This window comes from Falco cherrug, chromosome 5 (assembly GCF_023634085.1).
Source record: "Falco cherrug isolate bFalChe1 chromosome 5, bFalChe1.pri, whole genome shotgun sequence".
Lineage (NCBI taxonomy): Eukaryota > Metazoa > Chordata > Aves > Falconiformes > Falconidae > Falco > Falco cherrug.
In genome coordinates, this window is record NC_073701.1 from 85,485,588 (window position 1) to 85,511,217 (window position 25,630).

At 43.0% G+C, this 25,630-nt stretch overlaps 1 protein-coding gene across 1 annotated transcript in view; it reads left to right on the forward strand.

Moving 5' to 3' along the window:
- Positions 1 to 8,080: 8,080 nt before the first annotated feature.
- Positions 8,081 to 25,630, forward strand: part of MAPK12 (mitogen-activated protein kinase 12) — a 41,192-nt gene continuing 23,642 nt past the window's right edge. Inside the window, exons 1-4 of the mRNA XM_055711003.1 lie at positions 8,081 to 8,354; positions 9,165 to 9,294; positions 18,811 to 18,869; positions 22,589 to 22,700. Of these exons, the coding sequence (XP_055566978.1) occupies positions 8,239 to 8,354; positions 9,165 to 9,294; positions 18,811 to 18,869; positions 22,589 to 22,700 (417 nt within the window). The 5' untranslated portion in view covers positions 8,081 to 8,238. The remainder of the gene's footprint in view (positions 8,355 to 9,164; positions 9,295 to 18,810; positions 18,870 to 22,588; positions 22,701 to 25,630) is intronic.

Sequence of the window (25,630 nt, forward strand, 5' to 3'; positions counted from 1 at the left end):
TTCAGGTGTCTGTTCTCATTATTTTCCCCATGTATATTTTTTTTAATCTACAAAATACCCATTTGCGAGATGATTTTACTTCCCAATGGTACTCCTAAGCTGCCATCGGTGGACTGCTGGTGAATTTGCCCGAGTTCATGGGAAGGTGCCCTGAAGACACTGTGGCAGATCTCTGAAGTCTTCTGCAAGCTTCAGCAAAGACTGTCACAGATGGCAGTGCAAGAGTACTCAGTTCAGTTCACAGCTTTGAATTCAATATACGTCACTGTCTTATTTTCCTTCATGTAATCTTTGGGAAAATAAGCTAGTAATTGCCATTGGAAGACATGACAAAACAAGACTTAAGAATTGATTTGTGAAAAACAAAATATCCATCTCATCAGAGTTTCTTTTTAAGCAAAACTTTAAAGGCTTTCCAGCTCAGAGAAGTTGGAAAAATAAATTAGAAATTGCAGGATACACCAGATACCAAGATTTCTTCAAGAACCAAATTTATCTCATTTCCCCATAGAAGACACAATACTGAAACAGGAACGTCCTTTGGCATGAGGCCTCTTGCGGTGTACTGGCTGTATCTTTCTACATACTTGTGATTCACAGTTGTTCAATGTTGTTAGTTTTTGTGTCTTGTTCTGGCTCTGTCAGAGTCTCATTTTCAGGTGGATTTTTATAATATTTAGGTTTTCTGCAACTTTTGTCATTAAGATTCAGTTGTACAGCTATTACATGAGTTGATGAGTTCTACTGCATTTATTTAACTTCCTCTATCTTTTCTATGTAAAAAGGAAAGCTTTTTCTTAATAAACAGATTTAAAAAAAAAAATCAAGTCCAAGAACTTTGATTTGTCAGAGATACTGGATACAGTATTGTTTGTTGAGAAATAGAAGTAAGCATTCAGTCTAGAAAATGTATACCTAATTTGTGGACTGAGTGGTGGACCACTGTTGATTGTGTTGGCCAGTTACCTGATACTTGCATCCAGTGGAATAGAGCCACTTGTATTCAACCTTTTGCAAGGCGTATTAATCTGAAAGTAAATGCCTGTGTGGGTTTCTTGCGAGTCCTCTGAAGTGTTATCTGGCTGTCATTACTTCGGCTTCCTACGAAGCTGGATGAGGCCTGTAATGGTCATGCAACGACTGAATTTCATGCTGACTAGAATAGGTGAAAAGGTTGTAAATCCTTAAATTATTTGTCTGACTACATAATGAAAATAATCACTTAGTCATGTCTTAAATATTCCTATTTGTTTGTTTACCAGTTAGCAGAAGAGTAGCTCCGTGCTTTATTTTCTCTGAAATCTGATACTGAGCTTGCTAGCCTGTTTTGCAGCTCTATTCCAGCTGTAGGGGCAAGGATGAAGGAAAGAGGTTTCACAAGAACCTCCTGCATCCAGCAATAATGAATTTCATGTGGGATTTGTCCCATCATTTGTTTAATCTGGTTTCCTGGCTGTGAGGGTGGCCATCACCAAATGTTTAAAAGGATGTGCAAAACTCTGGTAGGCAAGGACCAGACGTTCTGCTCTTGCCATAGCTCTGCTGTGAGGTAGAAAAAAAATTTCATATCACTTGCAAAATTTGTTCTTCTGGCAACTCTAAAACTTCCTCTGAATACCTCCTTTTACATCCAAAGATGTAATTTTTTCTAGGAGATGAATTATGTAGGAAGAATACAATCATAGCCACATTTAAACTAATCAAAGGTGACCACAATGGGTAACAAGAGCTCAGCTATTTTTAATGAAATACCCTCAAAACCCATAGATGATCTCATTTTAACATCAAGAAAAACAGTAGGGAGAGAGACGTCTTTTTCCTAGATTTGCAAAATGAAAGTGATTTCCTAGGCCTCAAAAGCCACTAATTAATGTATTTTTCTAGAGCAGGTAACAGATTCCCTCACGGTAATCCGATGTGGGACTGCAATGTGGTAAATTTATCAGTTTGCAACAGCAGGACGGGGTAATTGGAAAGCCAGTACCCCACTGGGAGATAAAGGTGGAAGGCTTAGCGCTAACAATGCTTATCATTTGGACACAGACAGGAAAACCCATTTGTCAACCAAGGAACAAGCGAATAGAGGTTAACATCTAGGAGTAAGGGCTTTGTCAGGCTTGGTGAACCTGTAAGGCAGATCGCTTAAACATACATTTTAAAGATAAATAAAAGTAAGGATTTTATTTTATAAAAATCTAATTGTTAAAAATCTCTTGAATGAAGGCATTGTTTACATGGCCCAGATTTTACTTGCAAAAATTGTAGTGGAGCTTGCTTAAACTGTGAGGTTTTAATCTCCTGGCACAACTCCTACCCTTATTATTACAGTCATGCTTTCATAGGTCCTCTACACCCCGCATGTACGTTTGAGGAGAGCTCAGTAAATTTTAGGCCACTAAATTAGGGTGCTCATCATCTTCGAGCACCTGCGAAGCACAGAAGGGATGCTCGGGGGCTGGGCTGGGCAATGCTAGCAGAGAAGGCACCTCAGGCTTCCACTGGGGGACAACACAACTCTCTGAGGGCTTTCTCTGGTTAATTACTGTAATTGTTAACAATTTCCTTCCAATCTTACCTAATTTCAGCTTTTAGTCACAAGAGCTTGTTATCGCTCCACCTACTGAATTGAAATCACCTCTAGTATGTATCATGTCACCTTATAATGAGTGTTAAGTGCAACCCCAAGTCTAATAATTTTATCATCCCTGGAAGCAAAAGGTCTTGCAAAAGGAAAACCAAGTCTTTTGCATACATCTCAATCTTTTGACATATGTAAGTATACACTACACTTCTTTTAAAATCTGCATCTTTTATTTTTTAAGCTCTCTACCTCATCAGCACTGAAGCCCAGCAGCAGGAAATCGATGTGTTACAGCCAAAGCAAGAAATAAAAGCAAGACTAAAGAAATCTCTAATTTACAATGTGCTAATGGAAAGAAAAAACAAGGATAGTTTAGTGGAAAAGCACAGTAATAGAGGGTGTCACGTATCATAATACACAGAATTTCCTCCTCCCAGAACATAGCTACACAAGTATGAAACAGCAGGGTTACTAATAACTTTAAGAATTGGGGGGGGGGGGGGGGGGGGGGAATAATAGGAAAATAGGTAATCAACACTGATGTATGAAAAAATATATCATTCACTAGTAGGTCAAGAGCATTAATAAGACAGCATTGTTGCAGAAATCCCATTAGTGCCTTTGGTGTGTTTTTGATGTGGTGCAAAAGATGAAACAAGAGGGAAGAAGGACCAGGATGTTGCAGAACCCGGCACAGCGAGCTCACCCTAGGACAGGAGGAGGACAGCCCTTTACAGGACAAAATGCTGGCAGCAAAAGCACCTTTGATAGAGGTGGGGAAGAGCCAATACAAAAGCCATTTCCTTCCTTTCTTCCTGTCCTGTGCTCCTGGATCATAACAAGAAAACAGACCTCTACCTTACCGACTCTCGGGACCTGGTCAAAGATGAATCTGTTCAAAAAGCACTGGATTCAGCTGCAGGCATAAATTACTTAAGTATCCTTTGCTATGTCTATAAATTGCTGACTTGGCCCAAGAATCCCTGACAGATGAGCACTGGTAAAGATTTAGCTCTTGCTAAAAGAGAATTGCCCTATAAATTGGGCAAATTATGTCCTTTGGTAGTAGCAGAAAGGAATTCAGCCTCAGTAAGAGCAGCCTCCTTAGGAAGGAATTAATAGCAACACCTCTGATTGCTTTCAAGGCAGCTGCTTGTTTCTCTTACATGTGAACTGTGCTGCTAGTGTTTATGTATGCAGCAGAATTCTCTAAAGCCAGTCTTTAGAAAATCAGCAAACTTGCACAAGTGAGAGTACCAAGTGTCATTAATTTATGAGTACAGGCAAAAAGCCTAAGGGTTTTTAAGGGACAAGTACCAAGAGACTCAGAAAGCTGCATTAGTGTCGCTGTCACTGACCTTCTTTCTGCTGTAAGATAAAATATTGAACTGACATGCTTAAAATGGTCTAGGTTTTCACTACAAGGAGGGAATATATTGTGAGTTTCCTATGCAAACACTGGTCTTCCAACCAAGCCAACACTCAATCCATTAGATGGGAAATTTCTACATAATGAGCAAAACTGTTCAATTAGGCTTCAATCTTGCATGCATACAAATGGTTCATTTTGCACTCACATAGTCTCCCAGCTTCAATTATTGTCACTAATTAAGATATGTACTGTAGCACAGAGATTTTAGCTAGTCCTTTTAGGTTCCAATTTAATCACAAATAACACTGAACACAGGAGAAATACTGAATCACAGTGGTAGCCCTGAGACAAACATACATTAGATTTGCCAAAACTGGCAGCCTCCACTGAGCCATACTTTGCTCCTTATAAAATGTTCTGTAGATTAGCACAAAGGTAATATATTCCTATTTCATACTCATTTTATAATAGTGTCTGGAGGCTCAAATCAAGAATAAACCCTAGTTACATTACATTCCATGCAAAAATAACACACCATACTCCTGCCCTGTCCAGCTCTCTCACTGGGTTGAGATGGAAACACAACAAATTAATGCAATGTTAAGGAGGATGGGAAAGATGGGTGGGGTAAGAGTACCACCAGGGGTTTGGTGCTTTAAACGGGTGATGTGCACAACTGTGTAGTGACAAGCAAAGCTATCAAACTGTGATAGCCATTAACACTGCTCATATGATTTTTGCACTAAAGTTGGGATACTCTTCAACACAAGACTATTTTTTCCTCTGTGCAGAATAGCATCTCAGACTGCAACAATCTGTGACAGTTTAAAAACCAAACTCCTACAGTTTATTGTAGGAATGAGTGTGAAAAGGATCTTTAGGCAGGCTCTGAGGAGAAAGAGTTAGGAGAGGGTTAAAAGCAGTTGGTTTATACATAGCTGTCTGCTACACTCCACACTCAGCCTGGCTTCCTCCACCCCCTCCAGCAAGCATGAATAATGGGGTAGTAAATAGCTACTTAGTAAGTTCTCACTCAACCTCTTGAACAAATTAAAGGGATAGTGTAAAAAATAAAAACTTTTTTTTTTAAAAAAAGCATTTAGATGGCGCATATTTATTCCTTTCTGCTGATGGCTATGTGCTCTGGCGAGGCCCCCAGGGGTGCTCCGCATCCCAGAAACTGGAACCGAAGCACCCTGCTCAAGGGGCAGAGACACAAAACCAGAAATGTTGCAAAATAGTTGGCAGCAGCTCCAGTGGGGAAGGGTGGGGACACAACAACATGGGAATATTTTCAGATGAAAACTGAGATTTTTTTTTTTTATTATCGTGATTTAAGCTTTACTTATTGTTGTAATAAATAAAATGGACTTAATTCCTCCATGGCAACTTATCTAAGTAGACAAAACCAGGGTGCTTTTTTCATGGTGGGGATATAGACAGCTGGTTAAAAAAATAATATTCTAGGAATCAGCTTTTGACAATTCAGCAAGATGTTTTGTTTATTGACATGTAAGGTATATTTAACAGAACTGAATTATTCGTATGTGAACTAGTGATTCAAGAATATAATGACCATATGGAAGACATCTTACAGACATAGAACGTTGGGAACATGTTTGATTTTTCAATGGACTTTGTATGATTTCCTGCTTCTTCCTGTTGAAGCCGCGTTGCCAGTACTTGGACTGGGTACCAAGGTCCCAGTCCCTCTCCCTCAGAGTGACGCCACCTTTGCTCAGAGCCAGGTAGCCAGCCTGCAGTTCAGCTCCTGACAAACTAAGTGGTGCCATTGTATCACTGCTAATTAACACTTTGTTGCGAGCAGCATTGCCATCAAACTCTCTCACCAGACTCCATATATGCAGAATTTCTCAGGAAAACATGGTGAGCTTTTTCACCGCTCTCTTGCAGAGCTCCAGCACTGAAGCCTCACATCCAGGCTGGAGTGTAAATTGAGCTCTCAGTCCCCGGAGGGATTAGAAAGACTACTGTAAGCATCCCATCTACTTCATGTGCTTTGCAGCTGATGGCAACCTGCCAAAACACTGAAAGTTGGCTCTTTAAAAAACAACAACAAAGGTATCAAAATAAATGTTTCCTCCCAGTAACGACCTTGCCACGCTCCCCTTTATGGGATGGGCATTAGAAAAGTGGGATTTTTCCATCATTCATGCATTTATCTTTTATTCATGATGTTTGAAGAAGGTCCCATTTTGTTCTATAAACTTTACAATAAACATATGCCAAAAGCAGAAACATCTGATAGCATCCCTTTTATAATTTACCCTGGCAAGCACACAATGCCTGGGATAAGATACGGCCGCAGTATCCTGTTAGTCCCATTGCAACAGATTGTCTTTGGGAAAAACACATTACCATGTATCCAGCCGAGCCTAGCAGAAAGCTGAGGCTCACACATTTTGTGATGCTGCTGTAAGATCTATCAACCGTGGATGGATCCAAGTTTCTCATCTCACTCCCCACACGGACACTTTTAATGGTTTTACTGGACAAAGCTTCCCTTGTTGCAACAGGCTGATTTCCCAGTCTCTTCAGTAAGTTTATCAGTTTCTCTGCTGCTGTGTGTGTGACCTGATGGGGAAAGGTGGTCTTGTACGACCTACGCTGCTACCTCGTCCATCTGTAGCAAAGTATACCTAAATACTTAAATGTTAAGGAAAAACATGGGAAAACCAGCATTGGCCAACTTTGTCAATGAAATAAAAATATCTTACAAAAGTTTCTCTTTAATATTCTCATCTTCTGCATTAGAGTAACGTTGTCTTGGTGCTGGGTTAGTACTTTCATCTACTGTATCAAAATCATCTCCTTTCCACCTCGATAAAAAGCAAGCAATAAGAAAGCATCATTTTGCCACAACTGAATAAAGGAAAGGTAGGTGACGGGTCAAAAGCAGAACTAATCCTTACTGTATTAGAAACATATATATTCCTTGTTAAAAGTAATTAACTGATTGACTGGCTTACAACTGAGTGGAAGCTGCTCTACCCTTCACAGCCATCACCTGAATAGCAAAATGGCATGAAAGTGATGTCAGAAATTAAAAAAAAACAAATAAAAAAATAATCTGTTGGGACAGTGGATTTAAAAGCAGACACGTATCATTAATCTAACACTTGCCATGAGCCTCACATTACCTGCCAAATGCCAGAAGCTTGCTTTCCAATTTCACTATCCCAGGGAGTCAAACAGGTCACCAGTCAGCAGAGCGCAGCGCTGGGATGCACAGCTGCTGGGGAGGGATGCTTTCCTCCCAAGCCGATGCTTAAATATTGGGAGGAGGGAAAGCAGGGCTGCTTTTCCACATGGAAAGTTCTGGGCCCATGTCAACTACGGAAAAGGCATCAGGAACAACAACACTTGGCCAGGTTGCCCCTTTTGAGCTAAGCCACAAATTGAACTCTAGTGACAGCAAGTCTGAATTACCTAACCTCAGCAACATTGCTCAGGGGTGAAGTCAGACAAAACAAAGGCTTTACCAGATCCCGAAGGACAAGAATTTTAATGATATTCACGCAGAGGATACGTAAAACATTTTTTAAAGCAGGTCTTTGCCTTACACATGTCGGTCCAGGCCTATTTAATCACAGGGATAGGGAGAAGGTCGCCCTCCTCCCTGCTCCAGCCCTGCAACTGTTTCAAGCTGCCGCTTCAACTGCTCCATGCGGCACCACTTGCTCAGAGCGGCTGAGCCGCGTGTGCCCGCCGCTACTTAACGGCACAAACTGCGGTGCGGAGCGCGGTGTCTGGCCCCGCGGCGCGCCGGGGAGCCCGCAGCGGCTCGCCTCCCTGCTCCCCGCGCTCGCCCGCAACAGCCCCTCCGATTCCTTAACGCTTCCACCTAAGGGCCAGCCGCATCCCGGCAGATCCCGAACGCGACGGCTCGGCGAGCCCCCCGCGAAGTGTCGCGCCGCGCCGAGCGGGCCGGGCCGGCTTCGTCCTCAGCCCCGCGGCAAGGACCGGGGCGGGCAGCGGGAGCCTCGGCACCTGCTTCCCCGCCCGTGCGCGCCCCCGACGCCTCTCGCCGGCCCGGCGGAGCGCAGCCCCAGGTGCCCGGGAGCGGAGGGGCGGGCGCGGCCCCGGCGGGGGACAGGCGAGGCGGGCGGGCCTCCCGGCGGGGGGTGCGCGGGGCGGGAGGCGCCGCTCGCCCAAGCCCAGCCCCTCGCCGCAGCCCGGCTCGGCGGCGCTGGCCGCTCCCGCTCCCCGCCACCCCCCAGCCCGGGCTCTTTGTCGGCGGGTGCCGGCGGGGGGCCGCAGCGCCATGTCCTCCCCCAAGAACGGCTTCTACCGGCAGGAGATCACCAAGACCCTCTGGGAAGTGCGGGACCGCTACCGGGACCTGCAGCCGGTGGGGTCCGGCGCCTACGGAGCCGTCTGGTGAGCGGGGCGCGGCGGGGCGGGGCAGCCCGGGAGGGGGCGGTGGCGGCGGCGGGGCGCCGCGGTGGCCTCTGCCCGGGGCCGGGGGACGCGGCTCGGCCCGCTCCGGCCGGCCCTCTCCCGCCTTGCTCCCTGCCAACTTTTTCCGGTTATTGTGCCTGGCCCCGCCCGGTGGCGCCGAGCCCCGCGGGGGCTGAGGGGGGCGGCCCCGCTGCCCACCTGGCCGCCCCCGAGCCGGGCGCCGGGCGGTGCCGCCTGGGGAGCCCCGCTCTCGGCAGCGGAGCCCGCGGGCGTGCCGCCCGCCCTGCCGCCCCAGCGTGCTTTCCAGCCCGGGGCGCCGCCCCAGCCCTGCCCGGGAGCGCTGCCCGCGGCTTCCCCGGCGCGGCCGCGCCCCCGAAAGCGGGGTGGTGGCCCTTGGGGCGGGTCGCCCGGTTTGGCTTTGTGGTGGTTTTGTGGGATTTTTTGCTCTTGTTTTTTCGCTTTTTTTTTTTTTTTTTTTTTTTCCCTTTCTCCTCAGACGTACCTCTTTAAAGTTCTTGAAAACTGGCTACTTTTCATCACGGGGCCCGGCAGCCCGTTGAAAGGGAGAGGCCGGAGGTGGGCGCTGCCGGCCCGGCGCCCTGGGGAGGGGCGCCCTGGGGAGGGGTGGCGGGGCCCGGCACCTGGCGGGCGGCCGGGCCTCCCCCTCACCGGGCGGCCGGGCCTCCCCCTCACCGGGCGGCCGGGCCTCCCCCTCACCGGGCGGCCGGGCCTCCCCCTCACCGGGCGGCCGGGCCTCCCCCTCACCGGGCGCTTCCCTTTCCCTCGCAGCTCAGCCGTCGATGGAAGGAGCGGTACCAAAGTGGCCATTAAGAAACTGTACCGCCCGTTTCAGTCCGAGCTCTTTGCCAAACGAGCCTACCGAGAGCTGCGCCTCCTGAAACACATGAAGCACGAAAACGTGAGTTGGGTCACGAGCAGATGCCCCCCCAAGGCCGTGGTTTGCACACCCTAAAACCAAAGAAGTTACATAGATTTGGGCAAGGCAGACGTGTAGCTGAATGGAATTCAGGAATATTTCAGCCTGTGTTTGGTTTGTGTATCCTTTATCGACAAACATCTCACACAAACGAGAATATTTTGTGGGAAACACCACTTCATGTCCGTGTCAGAAAGGTTGCTTGGGGAAGGTTAGGACCACAGTGGAATTTGTGCTCAGAGCTAGTGAGAGAGATTAAGGACCAAAATTTACAATTTCCCTCACTATATTCCTGTGAACTGCCAGAGAATGCAGAGCATGGGTCTGTGCCTGTGGATCTGGGGTGCCAACATCTCTTATGTTTTCTTTCTTTTCCTAAACTTGTATGAAGATGCCTGTGGTACACATGCATATCTTTGGGGAGAGAGTAGGCTTTTCCTTGTTTTTTATTGTTCATGAAACATATGAACGTTTTGAGATTGTACTAATGTGAAACAGGAAAAGTTCGTGAATGACTAAATAAATTGTTTTACTGGGAAGCGTAGAATAGGATACAGAGCTTTGCAAAGATTTCCATGTAATGTGAAGGAAGAACAACCGTAGAAGGAAGTGTAGAAAGTCTCATTGAGATAAAGATATTTGGTCCCGATAGTGCTTAGTGGTTTAAAAAAGTATGGACTCTAGGTGAGAAGGGTCCCAGGGTGGACTTGGAGAATGCGTGGGGGGTGGGAGGGGAGAGAGAGAGTTTGGGGGGAGTTGTTAAAATTATGCTTTATAATGTGGGAGATTAGAGCATAGCTCCATTAAGATGGTCTTCAAGGAAAGCTAAGAGATCAAAAGCAAGGATGAGAGAAACTGATAATAACAATAGCCGGTCATTGCCATTCATGTTGTAGCATTAATATTGTGAGTAGCAACAATATCTAGGTTTGTTCTGAAGAATAATCTGTGGGCTATCCTGACTGTCCAGAAAAAAAGAGACTTTTTCATAGACTTAAGAACCTGTGTGCCTGTAAATGTTTTAGTCTGAATCTTTTAATACATTTGATTATTTTGCTTGATTCCTTTGAGGCAACTTCTTCATAAACCACTGCTGTATGTGTTAAAGAGTTAATGTTTGCAGGGAACTTCTGTGTCATGCATGTGGGCTTTCATACTCTCAGCATTTTCTTTACTGAACATTTGGGAGCAGAGCAGCTCGTGCAGTTGCCAAGCTCCTAACTGTGTCCAGAATTTTGAGATTATTCTGGGAAACGGAAGAAAAATAATCTGTTGGGTAGCATTTTCCACTCCTGGCAGTTTTCATGCAGTGTATGCCCTTCAGGGTAAACTCTGGAACCCCTCCATAGACTCGTTTGATAATTTAAAGAGTCTAGAAGAAAATGCTCACTGGGGAACGTGAGCACAATCTGTGAAAGTTACAAATCAATATATGTGAAGGAAGGGAATAATTCACAGTCCTAGGAAACAGTTCAGGCTACAGAAAGAGGAATCTGGTCTGCGTACTAAGGAAAGGTTTTACTATGAATTATGGCATCTACTCATTAGAGAGCAAAGACTGAAGAATGATCCTGCAGGGATTTGCGGGCACGGTGGAAGCAGAAGCTGACTACTCCACCCATCTGTGATAAGGCTGACATGGCAGTACAGCCCATCAGGAGAATTTCCGTCTGCCATCCTAGCCTCACACCCTTATGTCAGTTGTTTCACTCAGGGTGAATTAGGAATAGCAACAATGCCTTCTAGGTTTTCCGGTCCCTGTGCTGATCTCAGGATACTCCTTTAGCCTCTCCACCAATGCAAAATTAAACCAGAATGGCACTGTCACTCCTTGTCAGGATTTTCAGCCCTCCGCTTTGACCCACCACCATTCTGTCAGAGGCTTTTTTTTTTCTTTGCGTATTTCCACCAAAGAATGAAGTCATTGTTCAATGTACAATTCCTGAAGTAATTGTTTCAGAGGCCACAATGAAATAGCAATGCCACTGTCTTCTCTTGTCTTGGGCATTGGTAATCTAAGTGTGCAGAGGATGTGGTATGTGGTAGCCACTCTTAAGGGTATTGATACTATGCATTAGGCTTGGGATATTGTTGCAATGTTGCACTAATCTGCCAGTACAAATCTTCATCCTGCTTTTTTCCGACTTCAGGATATAAACTACTTCACTGTTGTTTATTTGATGGTTAAAATTACATCCAGTTCGCTCTTCTGATGTCTTTTTCTTTCAAAATTGCTTCTGTAATCATGAAGCATTTGATGTTGGATTACATGAAGAGTGTGGTGATTCGTTTGTTTCACTATCATTACCTCCCGATGGACCATCTCTGCCATTCATAGCTTTTGGGGAAGTGTTGTGTTAAACATGTAGCAATATGTTATCATAGTTTATTTAACCCTATGCTGTATTCAGAATGATGGAAGAAATTGTAATGATCTGACACATTTTGTTAAAAATAGTATCTGTGATCCTCCGTTAAGGTAACAGAAGATACCATTAAACTCATGCCACAGTGATATATAATTATCAGCGTGTCATGCTTCAGTGAAGAAAATGGAGGAAAACTGCTTAATACCCTAGATGACCTCCATTACAGACCCTCTGAGGAATACGCTCATCTGCTTAATGTGGGGCGGGTGCAGCACAACCAGGAGTGCTGTAGAAAATGAGTCATTCTCCTGAATTTTACTGGAACTGTCTTTTACCTTGGAAGGGAAGCTAACTCACAGGTTAATTTGCTTGTCTATTTAGGGGTTTTCAGGAGGAGACAGCTCTGATTGCTGGCATGACTTGCCTTTGTAGCATATATACTAGACATTTGTTCTCCCTAATGGCTCTCAAGTGCGATGTTACTTAAATGTGAGAAATATTTCTATATAAACCATGCAAACTTGGTAGCATTGGACTTCTCATCAACTCTTTGCAAGCAAATCCAGAGGAGGAATGGTGTTGAGGACTAGGGGGCAGAGGCTGTGTGTGAAGAGGATGAGGCCTTGGCTGTTAGGAGATAAATCACAGCCCTTAATGGCACTGGTATCCATGTATTTGGGTTTTTTTGGTAGGCCTTTGAGAGGATCTCAGATGTTTCACAAAGCTACTTCTACTGCCTTAGAGGCAGTGTAATGCAGATCAATTCCTCAGACATTGCCAAAAAGAAAAGTTAGTTTCCAGTGGAATAAGCTGTCGGATCACTCTGTAGCTGCATAAACATATATTTTGGCACAAGAGCGGGAATGGTGTGAAAATGAGGAATAAAATCAGCTAAGACAGTATGAAGAAAGCACTGTTTTTGGGGTGGTTTCTTTCTTCATTTATTCATGCTAGCTTCAGGTACTCATCCAGTTACAGCCTTAGCTGCTCTTGATTATTTCTTCGACATCTGCTGCATCTTGCATAGAAGAACAGACTGTTTACCTTTAGGAAGGTTTTTTTTTCAGTAGTGCTGTTTTTGTTCCCTGTTTCTTTCCATGCTGTGCTCAGTTAAAGTGAGGACCTTTAAAACTATATATTATGGCTCTGACTTAAAACCAAAAATAGTGAAAATATGGTCAGTGCTAATTTTGGCCCTGGCCTTGGCTCTCAAACATTTGCATAGCTCTTCATTTGTGTATTCTTCTGAAGTTAATGGAGATGTCTGTGTATGCAAAGCTAAACCCAGACAAGTAAGCGGAGGTGCAGAACCTTTAGTTTGATTTGGCAAATAACATGGATTTTCTTATGTACTTGGACTGGAAGTGATACCATGATACCCACTTTTGTTGAAACAACTGCACAGTGGCTCATGCCCTTCTCACCTTCACGTTTGCTAATAGAAGTTTTGAAGTTGCCAGCAGGAGTGCAAAATAGCTGGCAAGGGGAGGTGGCACTGGAGAGAGGGAGAGAAAAGCAGCTCGTGCTGATGTCTTGAGTTACGTCAGAAGAGTGGGGATTTTATCAAAGTGTGGTGCATACATGTGTGTATACATATGTGTATATATCTGTATATGTATAAGCACCCACAGGAATTCTGAAGCAGTTCTACCAACGTAAATTCTGAATGTGTTTCTGGTGTAAATTTTTTGACAAATGCCCATTAAACGTTTCTTGGGTCAGTATATTCTACAGATGTTTTCTCTTTCTGGAAATCCCGTATGTAAGAGGCAACTGCAATATTTGTTTAAAGGTACTCTATGTTATAGAGTCATAGAATTGTTTAGGTTGGAGAAGACCTTTAAGATCACCAGGTCCATGCTCTCGCTCACTGCTCTGAGTGGAAACTGTTCTCTGCTGTATTCCCACATCAGAAGACCAGTGTGTGTTTTGCATTATAAGAACCATGTAGGGTTGGGGTCTTTTTTCCCCTTTTGGAAGGAACTCAGGTATTCAACAGACACCAAACTGTCTGTCTCTCTACAGTTGCATTTCTGAGGATGATGCAGGCCTTTACTTTTAGGTTGGCTAATATTTAATTCTGTTGACTTCCTTATTTTGAAAAAATGTTGGGCTTTTTATTTATGCCTACACAGTGTCAACCAAGGGAGGAGTTTGTTCCAGAGAAAATAGTGGGGCACTCTATGTTCCTGCCTTAGGAAGATCTTAATACTGACCTTTTGCAGTTCACTAGCCTGATGTGAGCATTGGAAGAGCAACAGCCTCTGCAGTGTACAAAATCAGAACAACAAAGGAGTGGTAGATGAGCAATGCCTTTACAGATGAAAGTGCGCTCACTGTGTTAGAAGAGGTTTCCCACAGCAAGTCCTGCAGGACTGCACCAGCTAAAATTTCACATCCTTTGGGAACACAAGTACCAGTGAAGTGCTATTCAGTAATCCTGGCTGAAGAGGGCAAATCTTGTGAGTCTTTATGAAAGCAAAAATACAGTTGTAACTGGATAGTTTATTGCTGTCAAAAGTTTGTAGGGCAGAAACACTCCTGGCTGCTTTTATGGGGGCTGAAATCTTAGCACAGCTAGTAAGGAGCTAACAGGACACCAGAGTCACTTATTGTGGTACTTAAAAGCCAGTAAATCAATATAGTGGTACTGGTTGCCATTTCTGCTTATTTTCACAAACCTGCCTAATAGGTGTTTCACCTAGGCTGGACTTGAGCTGATAGCCATTTATTCACACCCCAGCCTTGGCTACTAATAAAGCAGACTGACTAGCTTAGTCCAGTAAATGAAAGTAAGGAAGACAGCACTGAAACCCAAACCTTCTCTTTGGATTGCCATCCAAACCAGAGATGAAGATGTGTCTGTCTGCAGGATTTGGGTGTGTCCAGTGTTACATATGGGTCCTTTGAAAGAAGATCATAGTGATGCTCATGGGTATGGCTTGTGCTGACTGGCAGGAGAAAAGGAAAGGAGCTCTCAGTGCATCAGCAGGCATCTCTTGTGTCATGTAGTAGTAATTAGTGAGGAAGAAAAATGCAAGCCCTGTACGTGGATAGTTAAAATTTTAAAAAGATTGAGACTTCTTAGTATAGTAAAAGGATGCAGGTGCCCTGTGATGTGAAACAGTGCAGGAACGTGAAGCTGAAGCTAGCTTCATGCAGAAAATTTAATGCAGCATAATATGTAGTTCAGTGGACCCCAGCAGCGATCTCTCTTAAAACATGTACTTGTGTTTGTAGCCAGAGTGCCAAAGCCACTCGACTTCACTGTGTTTTCATGCATAACATCTGCAAGAGAAAGCAGCACTTACCGTATGAGACATAACCTACATTACTTATTAATTTATACAAGATCTGAGTCTTTCATTGATGTGCTGCTGGTTACATCAGAAACTCCTTTAGAGAAATGCAATGTAACAGTCCTTGAACAGAAGTAGTCCAATAAATGAAAGTGCAGGGGAGGATAGAGATGAGCTCTTCATGGTTGTGCTCTACTGCTGGAATAACGTTTGGAAAACGAGGCAGCTGAGCAGAGAAGGGCAGAAACCACCAAATCAATGCAAAGCTGTTATTTATTTGTTGACAGTAGTTAAAGTTGGTCAGGGTGATCATTATAAATGTATTGTCAGGGATAACAGACAATAGAGGTAAGAAAGGCTGGAGACACTGCCACCCACTGCCCACTGGCTTCATAGGGAAGAGATGTAATCAACCACGTAAATATATTGAGTAAAAGCATACCTGTGGAAAACAAGTTAGGCCACTAGACGGTAGTTTTGCTGTTCCTGTGGTTTTGCTTTGCAGGAGGATGGGAGAGACACAGTATTACACTCTCTCCTAGAGATACCAAAGAAGGTACTTAAGTGGAAGCTCCAGAAAATCAGTCAAATGGGGCAGTAGGAAACAAGATACATCCTTTGTGGGCTAATTCATTTGAGAAATTACCTTTTGGCAGAGTTAATGGGGGGAAAAATGAGACCCTGTAGGGGTAGTACTGCTGCTGAAATTGCCATTGCAGAGTATACTGGGTTCATTCCTCAGCTGTGCTTCCATCTCTGATAGTATCGGAATTGTGCTGAATTGACACCAAAAGTAGACCTACAGAAGGTTACATTTGTATAGGCCACACTATGAAAAATAAATGATTTTTGCAGTTGTTTCATGGTGTCTTACTTTTGTGCTTTGCCATTGTCTTTAATTATTGTGAAGTTTTTTTACAGATGCTGTATTTAATTGAGAGCGTTTTAGACAGACACGGGATTTTCCATGATATTATGGAGAAGGGAGTTTCCTACACTTTGTCCAGTTCTTTTTCTTTTCCTGAAGAAGTAGCTGGAGTTATATCTTCCTTGGAGGATTTATTTTATCCTGTACCTCCTTGTGCTTAATATATCTGCAGAAAGCTGTGACCTAAATGGAAATACCAATGACTCTGTTCCAAGGAAAATCATCCCAAAGCGCAGCTATTAAATAAAGATCACTGAGCAAAAGGAAATGGGTCCCTCACTTTTATTTTTAAATTGATTAACTATTAGTATGTCTTACAGTTTTGGAAATTAAAATGGATTTGGGGATTTTTAGAAAGCTTGCTTTGTAAAGCAAGAAAAGAAGTATTGTGAGATCCTTGACGTTAAAAGTTTTCTGGTTTGTTATTTCAAATTCCCTTCAGCAGAGACTGAGTGTTGGTCTCAATGGTATCCTTCGCTGCAGAGGATTTGTAGCAATAATAAGCTTGTCTCCATGAGTTTGCAACCTTACCTCAGAAGTAATGTATATTGTATATAAGATAGCATTAAGTAACTACTGGGAACTCTGTTTTCTTGAATGGAGCAGCAGTGAAATGTTGGTGAACTTCATTAAGTGTGTTCTGGGGCTGGTATGTTCTTTATGGGCACGTGTTCTTCATGCTCCTGTGTTTCACAGCGGGTGCCTGATAATGCTTTGGTGCACAGGTGGATGTGGTACAGCAGCCACACAATTTTGTCCTCTCAGGTGTCTTTATTTTGTTGTTGTTGTGATGTCCCTATGTCTTTCACGGCTACAGTCAGATGTGTGATGGGGTTTATTTTCTTACATTTCTTGCTTAGGTAAATGAAGGCATGGAAATACCTCCTTGAAGAGGACAAGCAGGACTTCTGAAAAAGTGGGACTTGATAGGGAAAGAAGTGCATATGGGATAAGATCACTGCTAAAACATTGACTTCCTTCTTTTTAATACTGAAATTTGTGGAGAGCATACATTTCTGGCTCTCTGTATGTATATGAACATGCTGCCTTAGGAAATGTCTGTAGAGTTGCATTGTGCTTTGCTGTTGTCATGTACATAGTCTTAATCCTGCTCTCCTCCCTTTCACTCCCTGCCTCCACATAGAAATGGAAAACCTTATGTAAAACTTCCATGCAGAAACCTAAAAAAATAATTTCTTGCTGTAATGTTAGCACTGAAGGTATTACTTCAAATAATAACTACATCCTCTGTGAGTTTAATTACTGTTCTGTGGTAGTCATATTACTCTTATTTAATTAGTTTCATATAACAGTCCTCAGGAAAATATTAGCGATTTTTCTCAAATGTGGCTACAAAGAAAGAGTTGTAATTTTCTGTCTTCACTTTTATTAGTTTTTCTGTCTAGTTCACCATCAGGACATTTTGACAATATCTAGGCTAACTGTAGTATTAGACACTGAATGTGGAAAGACTAAAAATACATGCAGTGAGGATTTCATCACAGTTTGGGATCTTTATTTAAATGTTTAAATAGAGGAAGTTGTCTTTCTTGCATTTTTTTCCTCCATTTCTGCTCTCCTTCTACTTTGTTTCATGTACTTTTTTGAAAGATAATTCTTTTGGGGAACCATTAAGAAACAGTAGTAATGTTGAAAATCCATCTTGATTGTTATCAAAGTAGACTTTGCAGTCCTTCTTTTAGTTAGATCTTTTAGTTAGATGAGAACATCAGCCAACATATATATGCCATTAGCCCTGTTTTCTTTCTTGAATTTCTATTTTTATGCAGTTTTAGTCCGATATATAATCTGATGTTCTTAAACTATATGGTCATAGAGGTATGTCTGAACAAGGTTATAAAGGTTATGAGTCTCTTAGCTTGCTTTCCAGCAAACCCCTGCAAACCTGGGTCGACATGGCAGCCTGCACCTGGGAAACACAACGAGCAGTCCAGGGCTTGAGAGGCTTCCTCTGAGCAGACAAAAATGGTCATGAATTAGCAGTAGGAGTAGAAAAGAAGCAACTCTAAAAGGCTGTGCTGTTTAGGCACTGCCTGGATTAAGCAGCCTCCAAGCAGAGATCTGGCTTTAGGCAATCCCAGCTACATCTTTTGGAGCTTTAAGTTCTCTATATTTAATTTGCTGAAGTTTAATGGGTTTAAGAGAAGCATTTGCAGTTACCATAATGCATCTAGTCAGCTGGTATAGTTCTGCTGAAAACTATACTAGTAGGAAAAATGTGGTGGGAAGTCTGTTTTACTAGATTGTTACTGCTCTTTTGAGTGCTTTTGTTTCATGAAAAATACTCTTAAGGAGAACGTAAGGTATAAGCCATAGTAAATAATATTAAACTCTTGATAATTTAATCTCTATGAAAACAGTTTTTTTCTAGTTTCTTCTCCACACTCCCAATTAGATAACTGTAGTTTATATACCTAAATTACCCTGTTACTGAAATTAGAAGATGTTTAAAGTGTTCTTCATTGATAAGGAACAGGCCCAACTAGGTAAATAGCACTTATGACTGCTTCAGGTTATAAACCGATTTGTGTGGTTTATTTTCAATGCTTCAGTGGTTAAAGTTAAAAGAGGCTCTCTCCTCTTACATAAAACTGTTAGCCTCTGAACTTTTTGTTCAAGGAGATGCAGGTTTGTTGTTTTTTTTAACACAGAGTCAAGCAGCCCTCAGTTATAAAATTTAACACGTGACAAACCCTGGTGTTGCTAGGCACTACTTCAGGTATTTTTTCTGCCATTTTTATGCCTGTAGCTAATGTCTCACTATGGAAATGTTTTTGATTATTTTTTTTCACTTACTATGCAGTTTGGGATTTTTTTCTGTTAAATCAGTATTAATGCTTTTTTTTCTTTTTCTTTCTCTCCCCCTCCCCCCTTATTTTAGGTCATTGGAATATTGGATGTGTTCACACCAGATGTAACACTGGAGAAGTTTAATGACTTGTAAGTTCTGAGTTGCTTGTGTTTGAGAGCAGGGCATTGTTGCTTGTGTGGGAGAAAGGGTTGTTGCTTTTTTAAATGGAGAATTCCAAAATTGTTGCGTCATGGATTTTTTTTTTCTTGATTTCATCTTAATAGAGCTCTTATGTGCAACTTCAGATTTGGTAGGCTGACAATTTCAGATTGTCATTAGAACCAATTATGTTATGAAGTGTGTACTTCTTTCAGCCTTTAGTAACTGGCAGTTTGGTGGATTCCCTAATCCACCTTTCAAGTATGATTTCTTGCTCTAAGGCCTAGGTTGCCCAAATGGACAATTTTTAACCCAAACAAGTAGGCTGAAAATGATCCTGCTCCGTGACACATCTCGGTGTGATCCATCTTAATTCAAGGATTAGTTAGAAACTGCTGATGGTGCTGTGTTTTTTAGTGATTATATGTGCTGTGTTCTCTTGTACTCCCTGACTGGTTTCCCAGTCCAGTGGTCCAAACAGCACATGGTATAGATCATTTCTAGCACCAGGCAGGTGCATCTCCCTGACATTTTGGCAGCACCTCTGACACAAGATACTTAGCATGTCTGCTGTCTTGCTTGTGGATCCTGCTGCAGTTCTTGTGAATTAGAGTTACTAAACAGTGGTGAGAAGTCCTGTTGTGCTTAATGTAGATTTCATGTTACATTCATAGAAGTGTTCTGGGTTTCATCTGGTGTAGCTGTGTTTCAAAAAGACCCTAGCATATTTATATCTTAACAACAAAAGCTATCTGACAGGAAAATGTAGAAAACTAAGTACAGAAAACATAGACCATGTGTTTGTATTGATTATTTGGGCCAAAATAATAATTGAGCCAAAAAGGATGTTGTCACAGAATGACGGAATGGCTGGGGTTGGAAGGGACCTCTGGTGATCATCCAGTCCAACCTTCTGCTAAAGCAGCTTCACCCAGAGCAGGTTGCACAGGGACACGTCCAGGCGAGCTTTGAATGTCTCCAGAGAAGGAGACTCCACAGCCTCTCTGGCAGCCTGTCCCAGTGCTCTGTCACCCTCAATGTAAAGAAGTTTTTCCTCACATTCAGGTGGAACTACTTGTGTGGCAGTTTGTGCCCGGTGCCCCTTGCCCTGTCACTGGGCAGCACTGAAAAGAGCCTGGCCCCATCCTCCTGACACTCTCCCTTAAGGATATTTGTAGGCATTGACAAGATCCCCCCTCAGCCGTCTCTTCCCCAGGCTACACAGGCCCAGCTCCCTCAGCCTTCCCTCACAGGGGAGATGTTCCAGTCCCCTCATCATCCCTGTAGCCCTCCGCTGGGCCCTCTCCAGTAGTTCCCTGTCTCCCTTGAACTGGGGAGCCCAGCACTGGACACAGCGCTCCAGATGTGGCCCCACCAGGGCAGAGCAGAGGGGCAGGATCACCTCCCTCGACCTGCTGGCCACGATCCTCCTAATGCCCCCAGGATCCCACTGGCCTTCTTGGCCACCAGGGCACACCGCTGGCCCATGGGCAACTGGCCGCCCACCAGCACTCCCAGTCTCTTCCCCGCAGAGCTGCCCCCCAGCAGGTCACCCCTGGCCCGTGCTGGTGCTGGGGTTACAGGTGCAGGACCCCACACGGGCCTTTGTTGAACTCCACCAGGTCCCTCTCCACCCAGCTCTCCGGCCTTTCACTCCTTTTCACTCCTTTCATCTCTGTTCCTTGCATTGTCCGTGCTTATATCATACGCAACGTGCCAGAACGGGTTGTTGCTCCTCATTTTGTAAAACCTTGGGGTTTAACTGAAACTTGCAAAGAGCTTAAATGCATTAACATCAAGTTCCCATTGAAGTGAATTATTAATTGGGTGCTTAACCTCCTCAGATTATTTAAGGACTCCAGCTGTGGGTTTTAAATACTTTTTTAATAATAAAAATAAATTTGCGAAGTTTTAAGTAGGTGAAGTGTTAAAAGTGAGACCATACTGTTTGATCCCATTGTTGTCCTGTTCTAATACATTGCTCATAAATTATTACAACAGTTTGGATTTTCAGACTCAGATAGGAGTGGGTTTTCCCTCTCTTACATTTTTTATTTCACCACCCACCTAGAACTATATTTGACTCGAAGAGATCTGAAGCCTTCAATTTGTAAACTTAGCAAATTGTATGTATGTAAAAAGTCTTACTTGTCCTTCTCATCCTGTTTTTTACAGTTCTTAATGGTTATATATTGTTTTGAACTTTGTCTATTCACATAAATCACTATCCATCCAGATCCCTGGGACTTGCACAGATGACGGCAGGCAAGCAAAATCCTGATGAATGCTTGAAGGTCACTACCAGTAGTAAAAATGTGGAAATATTTCTCTTATTTCTAGTGCCCCACCTCTTCCTACCTCTGTTTTCTCTAGAACCGTCACTAAAGGGTTGTGGTTTTTTTTATGGCTCATTCCAAATATTCATGACTTCTGGGAAAAAGTATTTAATAAGTCTGAGTCCGGGGAGACCTTAATATGCTTTCAACAGTCAGGAACATCAACAAAGTTAAACTCCGTTTTCTAAGTCACTTGGTCTGTTGATGGGAAATATTTTGTGTGTTATGCTGGGGGAAAGATAAGAAATGTCATTCTCTTCTCCGTATTTGCTCAGTCCTTCTACAGTTACAGAACTGAATTGCCCATCTCTTTCATCCGAAGAATAGCACATATGTTAGTGAATGCTGGGACTGGAAGCCTGAATCCTGATGCCCAAAGTCATGGGGAAAAAACGTTTGGTACCTATGACGTGTTGGAAATACTGCCTGTAACTCCCAATCAGTGTCTCATCTCCCTTATAACTTTATATTCAATTTCTATTTTGTTTATAGTTACAATTCTAATAGAATAAATGAAGTTTTAATGCAGGTTTAACAGTAGAAATCAGCAGAATTATAATTTGCATACTTTGACCAGAGGAAACCCATTTTAGTCTAAATAGTAAAATGCGTAGCTATGAAACCGTGATGATATATAATTCTTCCTTTTATGGGAATGCCTCTGCTTGCCTTCATAAGAAGAGGAAAACTGATGATTTTATCCTCAGGTGCCAGATGCGACTGGCTCTGTCTGTGTTCAGACCTGACTTTAAGGATAGACTCTGAAGGATGAGTTTAACTACAAGCAATGCAAAGAACAGTTCTGGATCTTAAGTGAAGATTAGCCTTGAAATGCCAGCTTGGTATTCCCAAGCTTTCTGCCGCTGGTATGTCTTACCAGTACTAAGTACTGAAGATCCCATGTTGTGATCCCAGGTGAAAATTAATGGAAGTTATTGTTGCCTCCTAGTTTGATAAACTCTATTTCTGTTATGTCTGACCTTGCCTATTTGAATGAACCATCTAGATGGTTTGGTTGCTGCTAGTTCAACGCTATGATCATGATTGTGAGATATGTAGCATTGGTTTCCTGTGTAGGTGTCTCTGAATTATCACAGGGCTCTTGGTCAGTTTCTTTCTAACTAGTTCAGAATCTACACTCTTCTGATACCTAGCAGCTTTCCATAGCCAATGGCAGGGATGGGCAATACCTCTTTATGACAATCAAAATAGATAAAACCATAGAAACGTCAAGGGTATGGGGATGATGATGGAACTATTTGGTAAACGGAATGATATATAATTTAATATTGTCACTGAAATATACAATTATTTTTCAATTTATTTGACAATTTAAAGTTACTCTGTCCTTTTTTCTTTCCTTTTTTTTCAAGCTACCTTGTCATGCCATTTATGGGAACAGACTTGAGTAAGATCATGAAGCATGAGAAACTAACCGAAGACCGAATCCAGTTCCTAGTATATCAGATGTTGAAAGGCTTAAAGGTTTGCCACTTTTACTATTATTCTGATTTCACAATATTTTTTCCTAGTAAACCATTATGGGGAGCTACAAATACTTATCATTTGACAGCAGGATAAAATTTATCTTGCCTTGTCTAGTGAAAGTAATGACATTCTACATTGTTGTTGTTAAAGCAGTTGTTCTGTGATGATAAATGTTATCTGGGGGGTTTTTTTTGTATGATTGTTTCGTCTGTGGCTTTTTTCAAGCAAAAAGAAAAGTTAATCATTCAAGATCTATGTAGTATGTTGTTCCAGGATGGCCTTGATTTCCATATTTAAGTACACCAGAAAGTCCCTGCTGTGATTTTTAGTTGCATTCTTCCCCGGTAGTTGATTTTGCTGCTGCTTTGGTTTACCTCTTACTGTGACTAGTTGGAAAGCATAGGGGCTAAGAATGAAACCACTGCTGAGTTCAGAGGCAGGACTTCCCTTGACTTGAGCCCTCAGCTATGTCATCAGCTTCAAATTTCTCTAACTGAAAATGGTTCCGTGGCTTGCCAATACTGGTCTGACACACTGTTGCTAAGGCACTCTGCACCTAACTTGTTCTAAGTGGAGTACCTTTCTGTGCTCTTCTGAGGAGCATATATATGTGTGTGTATATATGTGGGATTGGGTGTGTATGTGGATACATGTGTATCCACACTTGTATGTGTGTATCCATACTTATATGTATATATACCATATGTATGTATGTACCATACATACCTATCAACCTGCAGGCGTGGTATTTTGGGGTGAAAGTCTGATGCTGAAAGGAACTGTGAGCCCTATTTGACTCCTAGTGCTCTTGCTGGTTTTGGGAAGTGTTCAAGGACCACTACAAGTGTTGGTTTGGTCCCTGTGTGTTAAAAGTGAGTTCTGTGAAGTACTAAAGCTCATTGCTAAATTTAAATAGATAAGTCATTGGGATTATTTCTATATTGAAATCCTTTCTGAGCCAGATGTCTGAATGTTTTCTGTGAAATTGAAAAGTATGCGTCCTTTGCATGACATTCATGTAAAGAGTCTCTGAAGTCTCCCAAGTCTTGGCCAGCTTTGATAAAGAGGAAGGACTGTGGATTTTTAGTGACAAATCTGAGTGTAGGGTGGCTGAGAGGAGCACAAATAAATCACTCATGAGTCCAAACTAATAGGCACCTGAATTAAACAGCTGTGAAAGATGTCAGAATGGACTCCACTGAAAGAAAATAACTTTTTAGTGCCTTTTAACAGACTTGCAGAGATTGAAAGGGACCTCTGGAGACTGTGTAATCCAACACGCCTGCACAAAGCAGGGTCAAACTGAGCAGGCAGCTCAAAAGTTTGTACAGTTGGGTTTTCGGTATCTTCAAGGTTAGAGATTCCACAGCCTTTCTGGGCAACTTGTTCCAGGGTTCAATGTCCCTTACAGCAAAATAAGTTTTTCTTATGTTTAAATGTAAATTCCTGTGTTTCAGGTTTTGCCCACTGCCTCTTGTCCTTTCACTGGGCACTACTTAAAAGTATCTGGTTCTGTCTTCTTTACTTGCCTCCATCAAGTATTGATGCACATTGATAAGATGGACCATGAGCCAGCTAAACAATCCTGGCTGTTGCAGGTTCTCCTTTCAGATCAGATGCTCCAATCCCATAATCTTCTTTATGGAGCTTCACTGGATTTGCTTCAGTGTCTGTCTTTAACTGGGAAGCCCAGTGCTGTACACACGTGTGTTTCACCGGAGCTGAGAAGAGGGGAAGGGTCACCTCCCTCAAGTTGCTGGCAGTCCTCTGCCTGATGCAGGAGGTTTTTGGTTGTCTTTGCTGCAAGGGCATATTGCTCACGTTAAATTTGTCCACCAGGACCTCCAGGTCCTTTTCTGCCCAGCTGGTACTGGTGCATGGGGTTATTCCTTCCCAGGTGCAGGATTTTGTTGAACTTCCATGGGTTCCTGTCAGCTCATCTCTTCAGCCTGTGGAGGTCTCACTAAATGGCAGCACAACCATCTGGTGTATGAACATTCCTCTCAGTTTTGTATCGCTTGCTGAGGGTGCACTCTGTCCTGTCATCCAGGTCAGTAAGGAAGATGTTAAACAGGACTGGCCTCAGTACTGACCCTAGGGGGGATACTGCTAGTGATGCACCTCCAGCTGGACTTCCTGCCACTGATCACAACCCTTTGGTCCAGGCAGTTCAGTCTGCCTCACTGGCCATTAATCTAACTCGTACTTCCTCTGTCTATGAGGGTGTCGTTGGAGAAAGTTTCAAAAGCCTTGCTAGAATCAAGGTAAACAAACATTGACTGCCCTCCCACCATCTGCCAAGCCAGTTGTCTTATCATAGAAAGCTAACAGATTAATAAGGCGTGATTTTTCCCCTTTGTAAATCCGTGTTGACTACTGTCATCACCTCCCTGTCCTTGTTACATTTGGAAATGGTTTCCAGAATTATTTGCCCATTACCTTCCCGGGGCATGAGGTGTGACTGACTGGTCTTCCTCTTCCTCCTTGCCCTTTTTAACAACACAAAATTTGCTTTCTTCCCATCGTAAGGAACATCTCCAGATCACCATGACCTTTCACATGGCCTCACAATGACACTGGCCAACTTTCCTTAGCATTCATGAGTGCATCCATTCCATTAGGGTCCAGGGACTTGTGTTTGTTTAAATGTTCCCTAATCTGATCCTCCTCCACCAAGGGTAAGTCTTCCTTGCTGCAGACTTTCCCAATGGTCTCAAGGATCTATGATTTGGCAGATGTTACTAGTAAAGACTGAGGGAAAGAAGGCATTGAGTAGCTTGGCCTTTTCCAAGCTGCTGTCACCTGATGCTCTGCCCTGTTCAGCAGTGGGCTTGTGTTTTCCCTAGTTTCTTCTTGCTCTTGATGTGCATGTAGAAGCCCTTCATATTCCCTTCATGTTCCTCACCAGGTTCAGCACCAGGTAGGTT